Source organism: Corylus avellana, chromosome 5 (genome assembly GCF_965113065.1).
Source record: "Corylus avellana chromosome 5, dhCorAvel1.hap1.2, whole genome shotgun sequence".
Lineage (NCBI taxonomy): Eukaryota > Viridiplantae > Streptophyta > Magnoliopsida > Fagales > Betulaceae > Corylus > Corylus avellana.
Genome location: NC_142494.1, coordinates 30,397,603 through 30,413,876, shown reverse-complemented (window position 1 = coordinate 30,413,876; position 16,274 = coordinate 30,397,603). Strand labels below are relative to the sequence as shown.

Below are 16,274 nucleotides of genomic sequence, written 5' to 3'. Positions count from 1 at the left end.
AAAAAAAAAAGAGAGAAATGATTCTTACCATTTGTTTTAAATAAAGAGAAAATAAGTTGTTGGACATGATTTTTGCTTCATATTACGTAGTGAAGCCGGCTTACATGCTGTTATTTTAATAACATGTATTTTGTACTTTAAGCAACGATCAATATTGAATCTCTCAAAATATTTCTTTATTTTTTCTCTCATATTAAAAGCTTCTCAAAGTAAATCAACTTTAATATTCAATCTTAACGGTTGCTTACACTACAGCATACATGTTGTTATTAAAATAAGAGCATGTAAGCCAGATCCTTAGTAAAAGTTTTAGAGCATGTGTTTTGCCTTCATGAAAACGGCAAATTAAGTTTGTGCCGTTTAACCAACACTAAGCCAGCGTTTTAAAACCCGAACCGACGGTTGACCCGCCATCACTTTGCGAGGAAAGGCACCAAAAAGCACAGTTACACATACCAAGCTCACACGCTCACAGAAAATGGCAGAGGAGCCCGCCCCGGAACCCGGATCCGGTTCCGGAAGCTTCTCCTCCGCCGTCAACGGTGGCAAGTCCATAGAGGAATGCCAAGACATGATCCGACGGAGCCTGCGAAGTACTTCAAAACCTCTTTAACTAATAAGGGTTTAGGGTTTTAGGATTTTATTATCATTTTTCAATTTCTTTTCCCATTGATTTTCCGGGCAGCCAACCCCAGGGAATATCTGTTCCTTGAACTTAATTCATTTCTTGGGTTTTGCTGTGACAGGTCCAATGGTGAAGTTTCTGAGGGAGCACTTGGAGAAGGCTGGGTGCGTGGTTGGGGACAACTTCATCAAGGCCGTCCATTGCAAAAAGCTGATCAGCGGCGGTTACGTTCGCGGTGAAGGGGTACTATTGTTTGTTCAATTGAAATACGTTCTGGTTTATAATTGAGATTATGCAACTAAGATCGAAATTTTTGTGCTCCAGTGTAGTTGGGGTTTTTATCGTTTTAGCAGTCTTAAATGATGGTATTGCCGTATTGGGTTTTCGAATGTTCATTCTATGCGGGCATAGTGTTTTAGGTACAAAAGTTTGAATTTTGTACACCCAACATGGTCATTAATTGCTAAATTGCTGTTCGTGTGCACGTGTTTTTAGATTATGGTGTGTAGTAATCACATGAGCATTCAAGATGAGGTCAACCAAGTGGTGATACATGAGCTAATTCATGCTTATGATGACTGTCGTGCTGCAAACCTGGATTGGGCTAATTGTGCTCACCATGCTTGTAGTGAGGTTTGTGTCAGTTGTGATGGAAATTTTTTAGTCCTTAGATTCATTTTTCTTTTCATAAAATTAGTAATATTCTTTTATCCATGTGAAACAGATTCGGGCTGGTCATCTGAGTGGTGATTGCCACTACAAACGGGAATTGCTGCGGGGTTTTATGAAGATACGAGGCCATGAACAAGTGCGGTTTTTTGTTTTCGTTTTAAATAAGATCTTAGAGATAAAATCTTCTTTCTCTACTCTTCTTCCATCTTTACTAGATCGTAACATTGATTATTCTTTTTTCATCATTTTAGCAATCTTCTCTATTTTGATGTCTGCAAAGGCCAAAACGTTTGTGTTTGTGGGGAGTAAAGTGTTTCAGCAAAAATAAAGTCTTTTGAATCTTTCTAATGTTATTGGTTTTTTTATTTTATAAGTGATCGACAAATACCATTAAAAGTATAAAGGCACCCCTATGTACACATTAAGTATATAAAGAGGAGGCACCTAACTCGAAGAAGCCAAAAAAAAAACAGGGAATCACTATACTTAATTGTTAAATGAGAAACATAAGTAATTGTCCTAAGATAACAAAGTTTTGAAGAAAAATGACTTAATCTTGTCCAAAGTCTTCTTGCGGTCCTCAAAACATCTGTCATTCATTTCCCTCCACTATTGTGTAAGCAAAGATCTTCATTCTCCACCTTTAGAAGGGTAAAGCGTCTTAATTTTGTTCTCAGTATACTGATGAGGATCATAGAAGTACATTCCTCATAATTCATCTCTCTCTCTCTCCCCTCTCTATTGTGTGTGTGTGTGTGTGTGTGTGTGTGTTTGTGTTGTCTCTGTGCAGATGTGTGTATGCTAAGTTGTATTGTTATCAGTGATTACTGCCTTTGAAATGCCCAAACATGCTTCACCAATTGGAGCATTCTATTGTCATTTAGGTATGGAAAAGAAGCAGGTCTTTCATAATGGTGAACTAAAAGTGTAAAACTGTCTAGGCATATGTCACGCAAAATTGATTTTTTATCCATGTTCACAGCATATGCAATACTCTTATACTCATAGTGTAATTTAGACACTCTTTTACATGTAATTAATCCAGTTGTGGGTTTTCATTTTGACAGGAGTGTGTGAGAAGAAGAGTCTTGAAATCGGTGATTGCTAACCCTTACTGCTCAGAAGCAGCTGCAAAGGATGCCATGGAAGCTGTCTGGGATGTTTGTTACAATGATACGCAGCCCTTTGACAGAGCTCCCTGAAACATGATAATCACTACTTGCCAATACCAAACCAGCTGTCCCCTTCCATTTTTCTTATAGGAAGGGTGTTGCTGCAGATACTGGCTTCGAAGAGAGTAATATGCCTTTATTTTTTAAGTTGATATGACATAAGTCAATCAGAAAGTTCATCTTATTTAATTTTTTTCCCATTGTCTCTGAGATATAACTGCATAAAGACAATTTTACAATTTTTGAATGTGATGCTGATTGATGTTATTCTCGAAGAAAAATTTAAGAAATAAGAATTCATTTTTATTACTGTTGCATTTTTCAATCAGACAACATGTTATAATGATTGCATTTTTGTTATAATGCTGATGGAATGCTTCTGTCATTCAAGCAATGCATGTTATAATGATTGGGATGTGCATACTGAGCATGTTTTGCTGATATTGACTCCATAAGAAAATCTGCTTTCTCCTCCTTGAGAAATTAAACAAGTAACTTTCAGTTATTTACAATTCTGCTCTTGTTTGAAACCATCTCCTGAATTGCATTATTGACCTGATTCAGGAGATAGTTTCTATGTGTCGGTGCATTTTGAAGTAACAACTGCCTCAGTTGTTGTTGCTGGGGGGAAGTCATTATTCATAAAAGAATAGCTTATACTTGGGCATGAGAAGGCAAATTTAGCTGATAAAATGTTGGGTGGAACAAAGTCTGCCAATTTCACAGAGATGATTGTGCTGTACCATTGAGATGCCAAAGAAAAATTTTCGGGCAGAGATACATAGAAATTTCAATAGACATGATAGCTGCAGATTTGAAATGAACTTTTCTTCATGTGTGCTTGCTTTCATTTGTGTGGTTGCCATTCGAACCATCTAGCTGATTGGCTGGCTGACTGGCTACTGATCCTAGTCTTCAGTCTACAATGTAAATGGCTCCAGTTTATTTCAAGATTGTGAACCATGTGGTGATATCCACATAACTTTATTCTTTTTAATAGTTGATACTCGTAGAAAGAACAAAAGGAAACACTCGACATGTTAGACCCATAAGCCCAAAGAGTTGTTCTTTTTAGAATACCACGTTAACTAGATTCACCTAAGATCCATTTTTCATTATTTAAGTGCATTTTTGTTCTTTTCTTTATTTTATTTTCATTAGTGGGTCCTTTCGTAGTCTTATCCCCTTCATAAAGGGATAGTTGGTACGGATGTAGCAGAGTAAGAAGTGTTTTATAGCATATAGAAAGTTGGAAGGAGGGGAGAGTATGGAGAAGAATTAACATGAAGGTAGGTTTGGTGCTTAGGATGATTATTGTCCTCCTCTTTCTCGGTCAATACCACACAGTTGCTGCTAGGCCACATATCTCAGGTAGAAATAGATTGCTCTTATGCATTGGTTTTCCTATATGCATTAAGCTTAGCACTACATTGGTTAGTTTGCAGGTGTGGAGAGGTTACACGATCATCATCAGCAAATGGGAGTAAAACAAGTAAATGTGCAAGAGCCGGTGCCTCAGTGGTGGTCGGAGGATTATTCTCTACCTCACAGGCGGCGGCCTGTGCACAATAAGCTGGACCCCTGAGTGAGGCAGCTTCCCTCATGTTTCCTCTGCCGAGCGTTCTGTTTGTACTTGTAGTGACTAGTTATTTAGCTGTTAGTGTTTTAGATCTTTTTGTACTAGCTTCTGTTAGCACTACTATGAGTAAAGCAATCGATGAAAATTCCACATAATTCCACCAGTTTCAAATGGTCTCTGTTCCGTGCAATTGAACACATTCAAGAAGTTTCATAAGAATGTCACTTTACTTTTCAGTATGCTAGAGCTTGTGCATGAAATCTTTTGTTTTCTGAATCTGTGCTGCTTGATTGCCAACCTCCAGAACATGACTCAGGAAGATTGAAGCAGCCAAGCTCCCCCCCTCCAGTTTCAATATGCAACCACTTCATCTTTTAGTCTTCAAATCTTGCATTATTCAAATTGACTGAGGTAGAGGCTAGAGGCTAGAGGCCGGCAGTCTCTCACTATTATATTCTTTATTACTTAGTCCGCTAACTAATTTGACCGACAATGGCCGAAAGAAGAGAAGTGTACTACTTTATGCTTCTTTAGGGGCAACATTATGGGATTTGCTTGATTAAACAAAGCAATGGGAATGAAAGTGGTCTCTTCTCCTGCTCCTAGGCACAATAGTTGGCTGCGCATGCATAAACAGTTCTTGTTGCCCATGTTCCTAAAGGCACACCGCAGAATCTGTTTGCGTTACTTTTGAAGTAGTATCATATGCGTTGCTCAATTATCCTAACTAACATCTGCTTTGGACCGTCTTTCATAATATTTTACTGCTCTCTTACCTATGTTGTCCATTAATATATGTTTAAATAATCTTCTGGCTAAATTAAAGAGCGTTGTTAGGGGTATACAAATTTTATTACAAATCTTTTACAAACCAATGTGGCAATTATACTAAAACGTGGAGTAGCAAATGACAGTCTACATAATACTTACTACATCTACAAATTGATGTGACAATTTATGTAGCACTTATCACATTAGTAACTAAAATGTTGCTTGCCACGTAGTAGTGCATGTGACATTCATTTCTATAAAGCATTTTTCTTCCATAAAATGTGGACCGACAATTGTAATAAAAGCTATAATATCCCAAGTATTTTCTTAAATTTAAAGTAAACTTAGACCAAGATTAGCAATTGGGTTTTGCTCCTCACTCCCTTGCGTTTGCATTTGGTATGTTTCCAGGAAGTTGCAAGAAAAACGGCTTTTTTGAACTTGCTTCTTTAAGAATCTTGGGTTTCTTTTTAGGAAGAATCTTTGTTTATTGTGTAAAAAAGCATAACACTAATAACTTTTATTATAAGTTTTTACAAACTAGCATGTCACCTACTGCTCCATCCACTAAACAATTTGAGAAAATGTTTAAGAAATTTACTACAAAGTCATTTACAAACTGATGTATTAACTCATAGTTGATAAAATAATTAAGAGTGTATGATTGACAAGCGATTATAGACTGTCACCTTAACTTATAAAAGACTTTGTATTAAAACTTGTAGGATATATCCTTAGCCCCACTTAATAATTAAGTTGGATTGTTGCTGATGTAGCAATGTTACATAATTTGTAAGAAAATTGTTGTAATATTCCAATCATTTGCCTTATTATATTGGTTAAGAAAATAAACTAAATGAGACATATTAAACTATGATCTCCGTCGCTCTTTATACATAATAACATTTTATCTATTTCAAGTGAAATAAAGAGGAGTTATTTCATAATCAAAATTTTATTTTAATACATTCAATCATGGAGATGATGTCATATCTTGAATATATTATCACATTATTTAAAAATTTTAAATAAAATTAAATTATCTACACCGTTAAATTAAATGCATTAAAATAAATTATTAACCACAAAATACCTTCCATTTCCATTGATTTTATTTGATATGAAATGGGGAGGATGGTTGTCGTCGTGTCGACAAAGGCACACCTCTCACACAAGACACACAAATAGCACAAACAAACATGGATGAGATCGCCAAGATTTAACACGATACACATAGTTTCTCACGAAACGTGTATGGCTTCTCCGCCCCCATGACTCTCGCTCCTCCTCTTATACTCACTCTTCGCCTTCGCCTTTCACTCCCAGCTCCTCCTAAGTTTCCTCGCTTCCGCAGATCATTCACAAATCTCTCCCCCTTCATGGCTCCAGCAATGGAAGCCCAAGAACGAGCGCAAGATGAAGCAGCCGCGCCCCACAGCAACGACTTCTCAAACGATGAAGCTGCTCACAAGTCCAAAGTCACCGTTGTGGGTAGCGGAAACTGGGGCAGTGTGGCTGCCAGGCTCCTTGCCTCCAACACGCTTAGGCTCGGCTCTTTCCACGGTATCTATGCCTTGCACTTTCTATTTGTAGGATGAAAATTGAAAACCCATTTTGAATTTGAACTTCTCCTGTGAAATTCAGACGAAGTGAGGATGTGGGTGTATGAGGAAACATTACCAAGCGGCGAGAAGCTCACAGATGTCATCAACCGTGACAATGTAAACACCTTATGACTTACATTACATCATTATCATCTTTGTTCCAAGAATTAATCTTTGTTAGTTTCTTTAACAGGAAAATGTTAAATACCTCCCTGGCATTAAACTTGGAAACAATGTTGTTGCAGACCCAGACCTTGAAAATGCAGGTAATGGTTTCTTGCTTTTCTCTGAGTGTCCTGTCTTACAATTAACATCTACAATTTAAAATGCAGTAAAGGATGCAAACATGTTGGTTTTTGTGACCCCACATCAATTTATGGAGGGAATATGCAAGAGTCTTGTTGGGAAAATTAAGGGAGATGTGGAGGCCATTTCCCTCATCAAAGGGATGGAGGTGAAGATGGAAGGCCCATGCATGATCTCTACTCTCATCTCCCAGCAATTGGGGACTAATTGTTGTGTCCTAATGGGGGCCAATATCGCTAACGAGGTAATTAATACAATTTTCAATAGTTCTTCCTGATTCACGTCCCAGCTCATTGGTCATTTGCTTTTCCTAACTACGCAGATTGCTGTGGAGAAGTTTAGTGAAGCAACGGTTGGATATAGAGGGAACAGACAGATTGCAGAGAAATGGGTTCAACTGTTTAGTACTCCCTATTTCATTGTCACAGCTGTGAGTACAGTACACACATTGTTCAGTTGATAAACATCAATTTTGTGAATTACTTAGCAAGTAATATGAAGAACTATGATTCCAATCATTCACAAAAACCTTAATTTGAATTAGGGGCGGCAATTCGTGTTCGTGTGTCGGGTTTGCCTTGTATCGAGACATGAGTTTAAGACTATATAGGTCAACTATAACGCGACTCTTTTCATTAAATGGGTCAGAACCCTCAACTCTAACTCGCTAATTTCGTATGGGTTTGTATTAGGTTTGCAAATTGTGTCAAAAATTGTCAGCCCTAATTTGAATAGAAGAATTGACTTAAGATTATTTTGTCAGATTGATAGCCTTTTGAAGTGCCATCTTATAAATTGGGTATGATTAAGTGCACCTCAAATCAATATCTAAGGCATGCTTGTTTGTAATTTTTTGTAAATAGGTCCAAGATGTGGAAGGAATTGAATTATGTGGGACTCTGAAAAATGTCGTGGCCTTAGCAGCAGGTTATTAGTACAACTTAGCTCTTTCTCTTCTCCTTTAAATAAATTTAATAAGTTATGGAAGAAATTAATAACTAATGGGACAGGTTTTGTGGATGGCTTGGAGATGGGGAATAACACAAAAGTGAGTAAACAATACTTGTCTCAGCTAGAAGGTATTTAAGCAGTGTCTCCTTTGCTTTGCTCCTTTGCTTTGCTATTCATCTTGGCTGTTTATGCATGCTTAGGCTGCAATCATGAGAATTGGTCTGAGAGAGATGAAGGCATTTTCCAAGTTGTTGTTTTCCACTGTTAAGGATACCACCTTCTTTGAGAGCTGTGGCGTTGCCGATCTGATTACAACATGCTGTAAGGATGTAGATAGATTCCTTTAATTCTCCTTTGCAGCATAATTTTGCTTATACTATAATAACTATATCGTGTATGGCAGTGGGAGGAAGAAACAGAAAAGTTGCAGAGGCTTTTGCAAAGAATGGAGGGAAAAGGTTGGTCTTGTCTATCTGGTGCACAGTTTTCATCTCATAAATGATGAAGTTTACCTGTGACCCTGCTTATTCCTTGGCTGCAGGTCATTTGATGAGCTTGAAGCAGAGATGCTGCAGGGCCAGAAATTACAGGTTTATATTTGTCACCTTGAATAACTCTGACTGGGAAATAAAGAAAAAGAAATTCCAAAATGCCATATCAATTTCCCTGTTCATATATGCAAAATACCAGAAAACAAACACCTAGCCAAAAATTAGAAGAAAAAAGAGTCCCAGAAAACCAATATATTAAATTATTAATTGCAGTTATCAAGGACTCTGAATACTTCCTAGTTTCTTCTACTTATCTAGTTTTCTTCTGTCTTGAAGGGCGTCTCAACGGCTAGAGAAGTTTATGAGGTTCTAAGCCACCGTGGATGGCTAGAGTTGTTTCCACTTTTCGCGTCGGTGCATGAGATCTGCATTGGTCATCTTCCACCATCAGCCATTGTTGAACATAGTGAGCGCACACCCAGACCGTCTCTGGTAGATGGCTCTGCCCAATACCACTGACTGTTCCTCGGATACAACCATATATTTCACAAACAGAATTTATGACTAGCTATCTTCAGTTATGCATCTACCACGAAAGAGAGGGCTAGGCCTAAATATATAACACTAGGTTGCAGGGTTGAGATGCGGCCTGTCAGCAAACTTCAGGCTGTTTCCATTGACGAAGGATGGAAATTAACTCTTTCTCAAAGTTCCTGTTTTTTACTTATTTTATTTTTCACTTTGTAATATTTGAATTGTTCTCTTGTTCGGCAACAGACAAACTTGATTATGTGTCAAGCAGAATGATAATAATCACCAAATGTGTGAATTCCTTAATGGTATTTAAAGAAATTTCTCAAACTTCTTTCTCAAAGTTCCTTAATGGCATTACTTGGATCATTACATCGAGACACACGGATAAGTATGCAACAGTAAAGAGACCAATCCTATATCTTTCACCATACCCTAATGAGATGCCATGCACACATCAATAGAGAGGATCCTGCATTTAAGTGATGATACTTTCTATTTATAGGCACAATGGGATTGGAGGTAAATCTAGATTTAATAATCGATAAAATGATTGGAGACTGAAAAAATAAAAAATAAAAACTATATAAAGAAAATGAAGCCACAATGTAGTGGGGAATGAAAGAAGGAACCCATTGTAACACCAGACCCTTTCTCATTTCATAACATAGTTATTTAGAACTGCAATAAGCCAAACTACACAGCTGGAAAACCATAAATTTAAAAAAAGTAAAGAAAAGAAGAAGAAAAAAAAAGCCCCAAATAAATTTCCCACAATACCAAACCCGTGGATGAATTATACAACTGGTTATAAGAAAAATTACCCAGTTCGTATTCTATCCAGCCGGTCAACACTCTTGCGTGCTCTTTCCAACTGGTGGTCAATGCTTTTTCGAGACTTCTCATGGCAATCCACACTCCTCCGAGACCTTTCCAGGTGATCAAAGGAGATTCTTAACTTTTCTAGCTTATCAACATTGGTAGACAGGTTTTTCAGTTTTTCAGGTCTGTCGGTGCTCTGCCTTGGTTTTTCTCTCCTATCAGTGCTCTTTCTTGAAACTTCAAAAAAATCAGTGCTCTTCCGAGGCTGTTCAAACTGGTCTGTGCTCCTCCTGGAGCTGTATCTTTGGGAAGGAGACTTCTCGACTGTTGATATAAATTTCTTGAGATGCCTTATATACTCAGGATAGAGCTCCAAATCACAGTGGTTTCCTCCTTTGAGCCATAGTGGTTCATACTTCTCTTTGCACAGTTCCCAGAGTTGCTTACCATGAGAGCAATCAACAACTTCATCCGACGTCCCCTACAAAAGGATATTAAAGACCCAGATTAAATGCGGTATCGTTTTCACTTATTTTTCTTTGAAGCATCCACCAAACAGTCCCTTTCTCTCTCTGTGGGAAGCAATCTACTTGTGATTGTAAATGCTTGTTTACAAATGAGTGCCCTAAGAGAGGAAAAATCATAACATCTTTAACATTAGAAGACTTCAAAAAACAAACTAGTTATTAACATTGTTCTTATATTAGAGATGTTAAAAATGATGAATCAGCTTCAGCTAGAATCCTAGCCTTCCAAGTTAAAAATGGATAAGTGAAGAGGATCTATTTCAAGGTCCATATTAGATTTAATGGTGAATATGTTGCCACGCTATTTAAAATTTTAAATAACGTAGCACTATATAGACAATTAGATGAACAAAATAAATTGAAATGTGGATTTGATTCCCACTAAATAGAATGCACAGTTCAAAATATATTGACCCATCTTAAATTTTGTTCAAAAGGGACATATTAATTAGAATGAAGACACCAATGGAGTTTGGTATCTAATAATATCAAGAATAAAATCCTCTGAAATATGAAAGCTAGACATTGCATTAAACATCCAAAGAGTAATGTCGTACAGAAACACAACAAAATCAATATCTAGAAAAAGGTCAACTATGGCCCCGCTCATAAGAGAACCCATCCCATAGTTCTCTCACTGACGCGATGTAGAGCGCTTCAATGGCAGAAATATTTATTTTTTATGAACCATAGTTAACAAAATATGTATAAATTGCCAATCCTCCAAAACTGGCAATTAGTACTTACTACCACGACAACTATCTTCTTCTTTGAACTTTGAATTTGAACCCATTCATTGGCAACAATACAAATGCAGAGCTAATCATATCAGACTTGATTCATAAGAATTGGATTAGAACCTAACCAACATGGGAAAACATGATAGTTGAAATAGGTGATAAAATAAGATTGTTTACATGCAACCTAACATACAAAAGTTAGAAAAGGAAAAATTTTCAAAATGCCACAAGTCCAAGCAAACATGTATTCCTACACTTGATATATCCTACAGAAAAAACAAAAGTTAAGATCTTATGAAAATAGCCACAAGCATAAGAATTAAAAAGTGTCAATGATTAAAGATAAATGATATATGTACCACAGTACCAGAAACATTAGGTTAGTTGGCACCTCCTCACTCTATTAATTCAAAGGTTAAAGATCTTCAAACTAAATAAAAAGGATGTTAACTTCCACCATATCAAATTATATTTTGAACAGGACAATATGCAGCATATAAAATGCCTACTAGGTCATATTTATGAAATTGTCCCTTGTGTTCTCCCCCCTCTCCCTAATTGGAGGCCTCTCTCATATACTTTCTATCTACTTGGGTTGCATGCCCTTTGTGCTTTTTAATGAGATTGATTTACTCATAAAAAAAATGAAATTGTTCCTCATAAATCTAAAATCCATATGGGTAATGATTTTTACAGCATGTGTTATTATAAAACAGAAAACATTTAGAATACCATACTTACATGAATTATAAGAACGGGACAATTAACCAGTGGGATTTTGTCAATATTCTGCACACAAACAACAGAAAACAGCATCCTATTAGATTAAATAATTCATAGATGTATCAATTAACCTGAATAAATATGAAAAGCAAACAGAACAGAACTATATTACCTTATAAATGTCAAACCAGTATGAACGCTTTACAGGATACATGACTCTTAAGCCAGAAAGTATGGGACTATGCAGAACAACAGCTCTTAACTGAGGCAATCGAGCTGCAAGGTCCAAAGTGGGACCACTTCCAACGGATTGCCCATAAAGGACGATATCTTCCTGCTTAGTACCATAGCTTTCTTCAAGACACTTGTATGCAGCCTCAATATCAGCATATGTATTCTGCTCACTAGGCTGCAAGGCAGAAAAGAAAAGTGCTTTAAGATGACGCTTTCAGATTTCTACTGCACCACACAGGTTACCGAACAAGATAGTTTTGCTGACAAAAAATTTCGAATTTCCAACAAACCTTTCCCGATGATTGCCCATATCCAGAATAGTCATACCTGCACAAAATTACCAACTTTTGTATGAGAAAACTGCCATTTCATGCTTTATTAGTCACTTTGTAATTGAGAATATGTTGTTTATTCTGCAGATGCATCAACAGATCAGTTTCTTTTTTATGAATATCAACAGATAAGATATGATTATGAAGTTTTGACTCGTCAAAAAGAATATCATAAATAAATCTAGTAAGACACCCACGCTCAGAGCCTTGTGGACCAATTACACCATACTGTACTACCCGCATTAGGAATAGGCAAAAGTTAGTAATCAGTAATGACACAGAATAATCAAGTTATTCTGCATTACATTCACAAAGCTACACCTCCAAGGCGCCCACCCCCTTTATTTATTTATTTTTTTTGGCGTAAGCTGTAAGTTAATCAAGAAGAGCCAGAACCAACTCCCCAATTCCGGTGGAGATCAACTTGTTTTTTTTTTTTTTTTTTTTTGAGTGGGAGATCAACTGATCAAGCTACAATGCAAAAGGTGCAGAAATCACTTCAGATTGTGGAAAACGTAGATAAAAGGACAAAACCTCTAATCTATATATCTACAAAACAACTCAAGTTATACAATTTTCATTTCCAATTAAATCTAGATGCTAAATTTAGTCATGCTAGAATTACAAATACACCAACCAAATCTCCATTTTCAGCTAATTGTCAATAATCCGAGCTTGTCACACAGAATTCCCACTTCTATCAACCAAATGCAAACTACATCTTAAACGCTAGAACTACCAAAACTCAAAAACCAGCAAGAACAAAGCATAAAAAGCTCAAATTTTCGAACACCCAGATGCCAAAACTGACCGAACCACGAGAGCAAAGCACCAAAAAGTTTCAAATTTGGCAAGAAGGGACAGTAGCTAAATTCAGAGTACCCCATGAGATTGACGCGGAGGTGGATGCTTAGTTCAATGAAGAGCTCGTACATCTGGCCCAGATCGGCGGCGTTTCCGTGAGAGTAGAGCAGAGTAGAGGTGGCCATGGGGTGCCGAATGTAGATGGCGACGATCTCGGTGCCCCGGCGAGTCGGCAGTTTGAGAACCTCGACGTTTTCGCGGTGAGGAAAGGGGCTGAGAAGCAAGAGACCCGTGAGATCGTCCTTGACCAGCTTGTACGACGGTGGGTTCGGCGGGAAGAAGGCGAACTTGGCCGCCATAGACGACGTCACCCCACCCATCTCTCTCTGCTCTCTCTGCTCTCTCTCTGTTTCACTCTCCCTGCTTGTGTCTCTGTCTCTGTCTCTCTGAGTTTCTGCTTCTTTTTTCTTTTTTTATTCGTCAAGACTGAATAGGCTCAGATCGACATTCCATTCTTTATTTCTCTTCTTTTTTCTGTTCTTTTTTCCAGAAGATTAAACTTTTTGGAATTAGAAAAAAGTTGAAGAAAGAGAAAAAAAGAATGAGAGCTTCTTTCTATGGTGACTATTCACAGAGAGAGAGAGAGAGAGAGAGAGAGAGAGGGGTATTGCTTGCTTGCTTTTACTCTGCTTTTACTTGGGGTCACTAAGCTTGGACCATTGGTAACTTTGCATCATTTAAACCATGGTGGTAGGGTCAGTGAGATTAGGACACCAACAAGCTTGCTAACTAGTGTCTAAATGCTAATCCCTACCCTTAAACCCCACACCTCCATAAAGTAAGTTGTCATTTTGGACTTGCTTAGATGTTGATTTGAATTTAGAGTGTACGATACTTGATTAAAATGCATCTCAAAATTTAAAAAGAGTAATGCTGTTCTTCACACTTATTTCACATCGACAAACACATGATGTGTATTTCAAGTGAAAGATAAATAAAGTTGATGTGAAATAAGAGCGATAAATGAGTGTAAAAAATTAGCATAGAGCGATAACAAAAAAAAAAAAAAAAAAAAAAGAACTTTATCCATATTAAACTCAACAATTCCTTTGCCCATGTCTTGATAAGGCAGCTATTTTGGAATAAGAAAAAGGAAGCTTTAGCCTTTAGTCCATGAAATTGTCATCTTCATGAAATGTTTACTTGCCTGCATGCATATTCCGTGGCATGAAAAACTTCAAAGGATAATAACAAGCCCTATTCGATAGCTAAGGAAGGCCCACTTGTGTGGTTTCATGTGGACTATGTGTATTTTTTTACGGCCACTTGGAGATTTTACTAAGGTAGACGAGGTTTTCTAAGCCCAGCCAGCTGGTATATATGGAACCGAGGACAGCTTTGCACGGATGCACCCCCCATTTCAAGCAACCATCATCAAGCTTTGAGATTTCCTTAGCTTTAATCCTTTTGGCGTTTCTCTAATTTCTAGTAGCCTCAAATCAATGTTGTGGATTTTGGTGAGGCATATCTGGGGTGCCATTTTGGGATTGGGATTCAAAGGGCAGGTGGACCCGCACCCTCCCTCTTAGTTTTATTTTATTTTTTTGTAAAATTTGGGTGGTCAAACATCATGAGATTTGGACCTGAAAAATGCTGGGAGTATGAATACTTTTACTACATTCTTTCTATAAATTGATGTGATAGTTCATTAAGAGACATGGTGGTTGGTATTGTTGGTGTTGGCGCGGAAATGGTAGGTCAAGGCAATGAAATTGACAAAAACGCTAATGTAAAAAAGAGGGCTAGCTGCTCTAAGACTGTGTAATTGACGTGACAGTACCACGTAGTTGCCACATCAATTTGTAAGAAAATGTAATAAAATTGATAGCCTAAGAGAACGTTACATCCATAGCTGATGAAAGTGACATGGGGATATTGTTATTGGTAATGATAAATATTGCTGTATTAGTGTTCTAATATCACTCAATTTCCATGCCAAATATTGCTATAGTAGTGTTCTAATACTAGTATATTAGTGTTTTAAATTTAAGAGAGGGATTAGACATTCTCTCACTAAAAAATAGAGAGAGAAGCGATTTGTGCATGGATTGACTTCATTTTAGAACATATTAAAATTTTCTCTCTATTTTTTTTTAGTGAGAGAAGCTCTAATCTGTCTCTTAGATTTTCCTCCTCCTTGTGAGGTCTTCCACCACCTCTTGCATGTATTCCGGGGGATGAGGGATGAACTTAGTCCCCTCCTTAATTCCTCTCTATTTTGCTCAGTCTTTTTCTCCTAGTCTTTAAGTTGGTTTCTCTACCAAATCAGCAAGGACATCTCTTCCACCATCAACCTCCTCATTTGATGCACCACCACCTAAACATCTATGGCCTCACCACTGCTCCGCACACTCCTTTGCAGTTTGCACCCGCGCATGAGCCTCACACGCCACCCCACCACTGCCACTCTTTGCGCGAAGCTGCTATTTTTTTTAATTTTATGTTTTATGTTGCTTGTTTTTCCTTTACGGTGTTGTGTTTTGTTATGTGGTTTTAGTCTCCTTATTTCTTAGTGGATTTCTCTTGCTGTGGAGACTTCTTCAACCGATCGAAGATCAAACCTCCTTTTCAACAGCTCTTGTTTGGAAGTCAACAATGCAGTAGGTTTCAAGCAGACCAGACTCTCGCCTGTTTCAAAAACCGCTTTATGCAGCTCATTTCTTAGCTTTTTAGCCCAAGATACAAAGGATTGGGCCAATTTGTGGCCATTTCCTATTTGTTGTTCTTACTTTTAGCTCTGTATTTTCGTTTGAATATGTTCTTGAACAACATATGAGAAGTTGGAGTATACGGATATTTCCATATGGGACTTCAAGTCACTCAGAGGGACAACCATTGTCGAGGGAGGAGAGAGATGGAAATGCTTACATAACCGAAGAGGAAGCGGCTTATTTAGCAAGGTTATGTACAGGCGAATTGACCATTTTTAGCCAACTAATTAGATAGAATTCAAATGGAGAATCACATTCTTAATAAAAGCGGTATTATGTGATATAAAGATTAATGTGTTATAGGGAGTGTTTTCTGTTTTTTATTGGAAAGTATTAAGATGTGACGTAAAAGTTAAACTGTTTTATGTGTTTATGAGTGTTTTGTATTTGAGTTAATTGTTATTTATTTATTTATTTTTAGCAGAGAAAGCAAACGATAAAAAAACAAAAATTTTAACAAATGAAATTTGCCATTCACAACATAATTGGGACCCTATTGGATGATTTCCCAACCCAACCAAGATCGCTCCAAAGAAAATCACATCGACCTTTCTCATACTTCGTATCCCAAGACATGCAGCACCCAAGGAAAAGTTCACAAGGGATCTAAAAAATAAGA

The 16,274-nt window shown here is 37.3% G+C and overlaps 3 protein-coding genes across 7 annotated transcripts; 2 read left to right on the top strand and 1 right to left on the bottom strand.

The window, feature by feature from the left end:
- Nucleotides 1-429: 429 nt before the first annotated feature.
- On the top strand, nt 430-4,288 carry LOC132180259 (Ku70-binding family protein). Of its 4 annotated transcripts, none has more exons than XR_009440090.2 (6): nt 430-593; nt 747-868; nt 1,121-1,258; nt 1,350-1,433; nt 2,365-2,594; nt 3,915-4,288. XR_009440090.2 is itself a non-coding variant. In XM_059593010.2 (5 exons), the coding sequence occupies exons 1-5, from the start codon at nt 479-481 to the stop codon at nt 2,497-2,499; spliced, it is 594 nt and encodes a 197-aa protein (XP_059448993.1). In that variant the 5' UTR covers nt 430-478; the 3' UTR covers nt 2,500-4,288. The 4 variants fall into 4 exon arrangements, 1 of the variants encoding a protein (XP_059448993.1); XR_009440089.2 differs by having other exon boundaries at nt 3,908-4,288; XR_009440091.2 differs by having other exon boundaries at nt 2,365-3,840.
- Nucleotides 4,289-5,976: 1,688 nt separating this feature from the next.
- Nucleotides 5,977-8,992, top strand: GPDHP (NAD-dependent glycerol-3-phosphate dehydrogenase family protein). The gene is made up of 11 exons (XM_059593009.2): nt 5,977-6,382; nt 6,464-6,540; nt 6,617-6,689; nt 6,756-6,973; nt 7,052-7,159; nt 7,593-7,656; nt 7,740-7,777; nt 7,881-8,001; nt 8,084-8,138; nt 8,222-8,270; nt 8,508-8,992. Exons 1-11 carry the CDS (start codon nt 6,091-6,093, stop codon nt 8,688-8,690), a joined length of 1,278 nt encoding a protein of 425 aa, XP_059448992.2. The 5' UTR covers nt 5,977-6,090; the 3' UTR covers nt 8,691-8,992.
- LOC132180257 (alpha/beta-Hydrolases superfamily protein) lies at nt 7,918-13,538 on the bottom strand. 2 transcript variants are annotated; one of them, XM_088516254.1, is made up of 7 exons: nt 12,963-13,538; nt 12,039-12,075; nt 11,687-11,923; nt 11,533-11,580; nt 9,527-10,005; nt 8,193-8,249; nt 7,918-7,999 (listed from the first exon to the last, which is right to left on the bottom strand). In XM_088516254.1, the coding sequence occupies exons 1-7, from the start codon at nt 13,262-13,264 to the stop codon at nt 7,990-7,992; spliced, it is 1,170 nt and encodes a 389-aa protein (XP_088372380.1). In that variant the 5' UTR covers nt 13,265-13,538; the 3' UTR covers nt 7,918-7,989. The 2 variants fall into 2 exon arrangements, with proteins under 2 accessions (XP_088372380.1, XP_059448991.1); XM_059593008.2 differs by lacking the exons at nt 7,918-7,999; nt 8,193-8,249 and having other exon boundaries at nt 9,322-10,005.
- Between the last annotated feature and the right edge of the window lie 2,736 nt (nt 13,539-16,274).

Bases quoted from the DNA above. Each gene is read 5' to 3' on its own strand.
- LOC132180259 (XM_059593010.2), top strand. From the start codon at position 479: ATGGCAGAGGAGCCCGCCCCGGAACCCGGATCCGGTTCCGGAAGCTTC. The intron at 1,259-1,349 runs GTTTGTGTCAGT...CATGTGAAACAG, and splicing joins CTCACCATGCTTGTAGTGAG to ATTCGGGCTGGTCATCTGAG. The intron at 1,434-2,364 runs GTGCGGTTTTTT...TCATTTTGACAG, and splicing joins AGATACGAGGCCATGAACAA to GAGTGTGTGAGAAGAAGAGT.
- GPDHP (XM_059593009.2), top strand. From the start codon at position 6,091: ATGACTCTCGCTCCTCCTCTTATACTCACTCTTCGCCTTCGCCTTTCA. The intron at 6,974-7,051 runs GTAATTAATACA...CTAACTACGCAG, and splicing joins GGGCCAATATCGCTAACGAG to ATTGCTGTGGAGAAGTTTAG. The intron at 7,778-7,880 runs GTGAGTAAACAA...ATGCATGCTTAG, and splicing joins AGATGGGGAATAACACAAAA to GCTGCAATCATGAGAATTGG.
- LOC132180257 (XM_088516254.1), bottom strand. From the start codon at position 13,264: ATGGGTGGGGTGACGTCGTCTATGGCGGCCAAGTTCGCCTTCTTCCCG. The intron at 11,581-11,686 runs GTAATATAGTTC...GTTTGTGTGCAG, and splicing joins ACTGGTTTGACATTTATAAG to AATATTGACAAAATCCCACT. The intron at 8,250-9,526 runs GTAATTTTTCTT...CTGGCCCTGCAG, and splicing joins CTGGATAGAATACGAACTGG to CATCTCTGCTTCAAGCTCAT.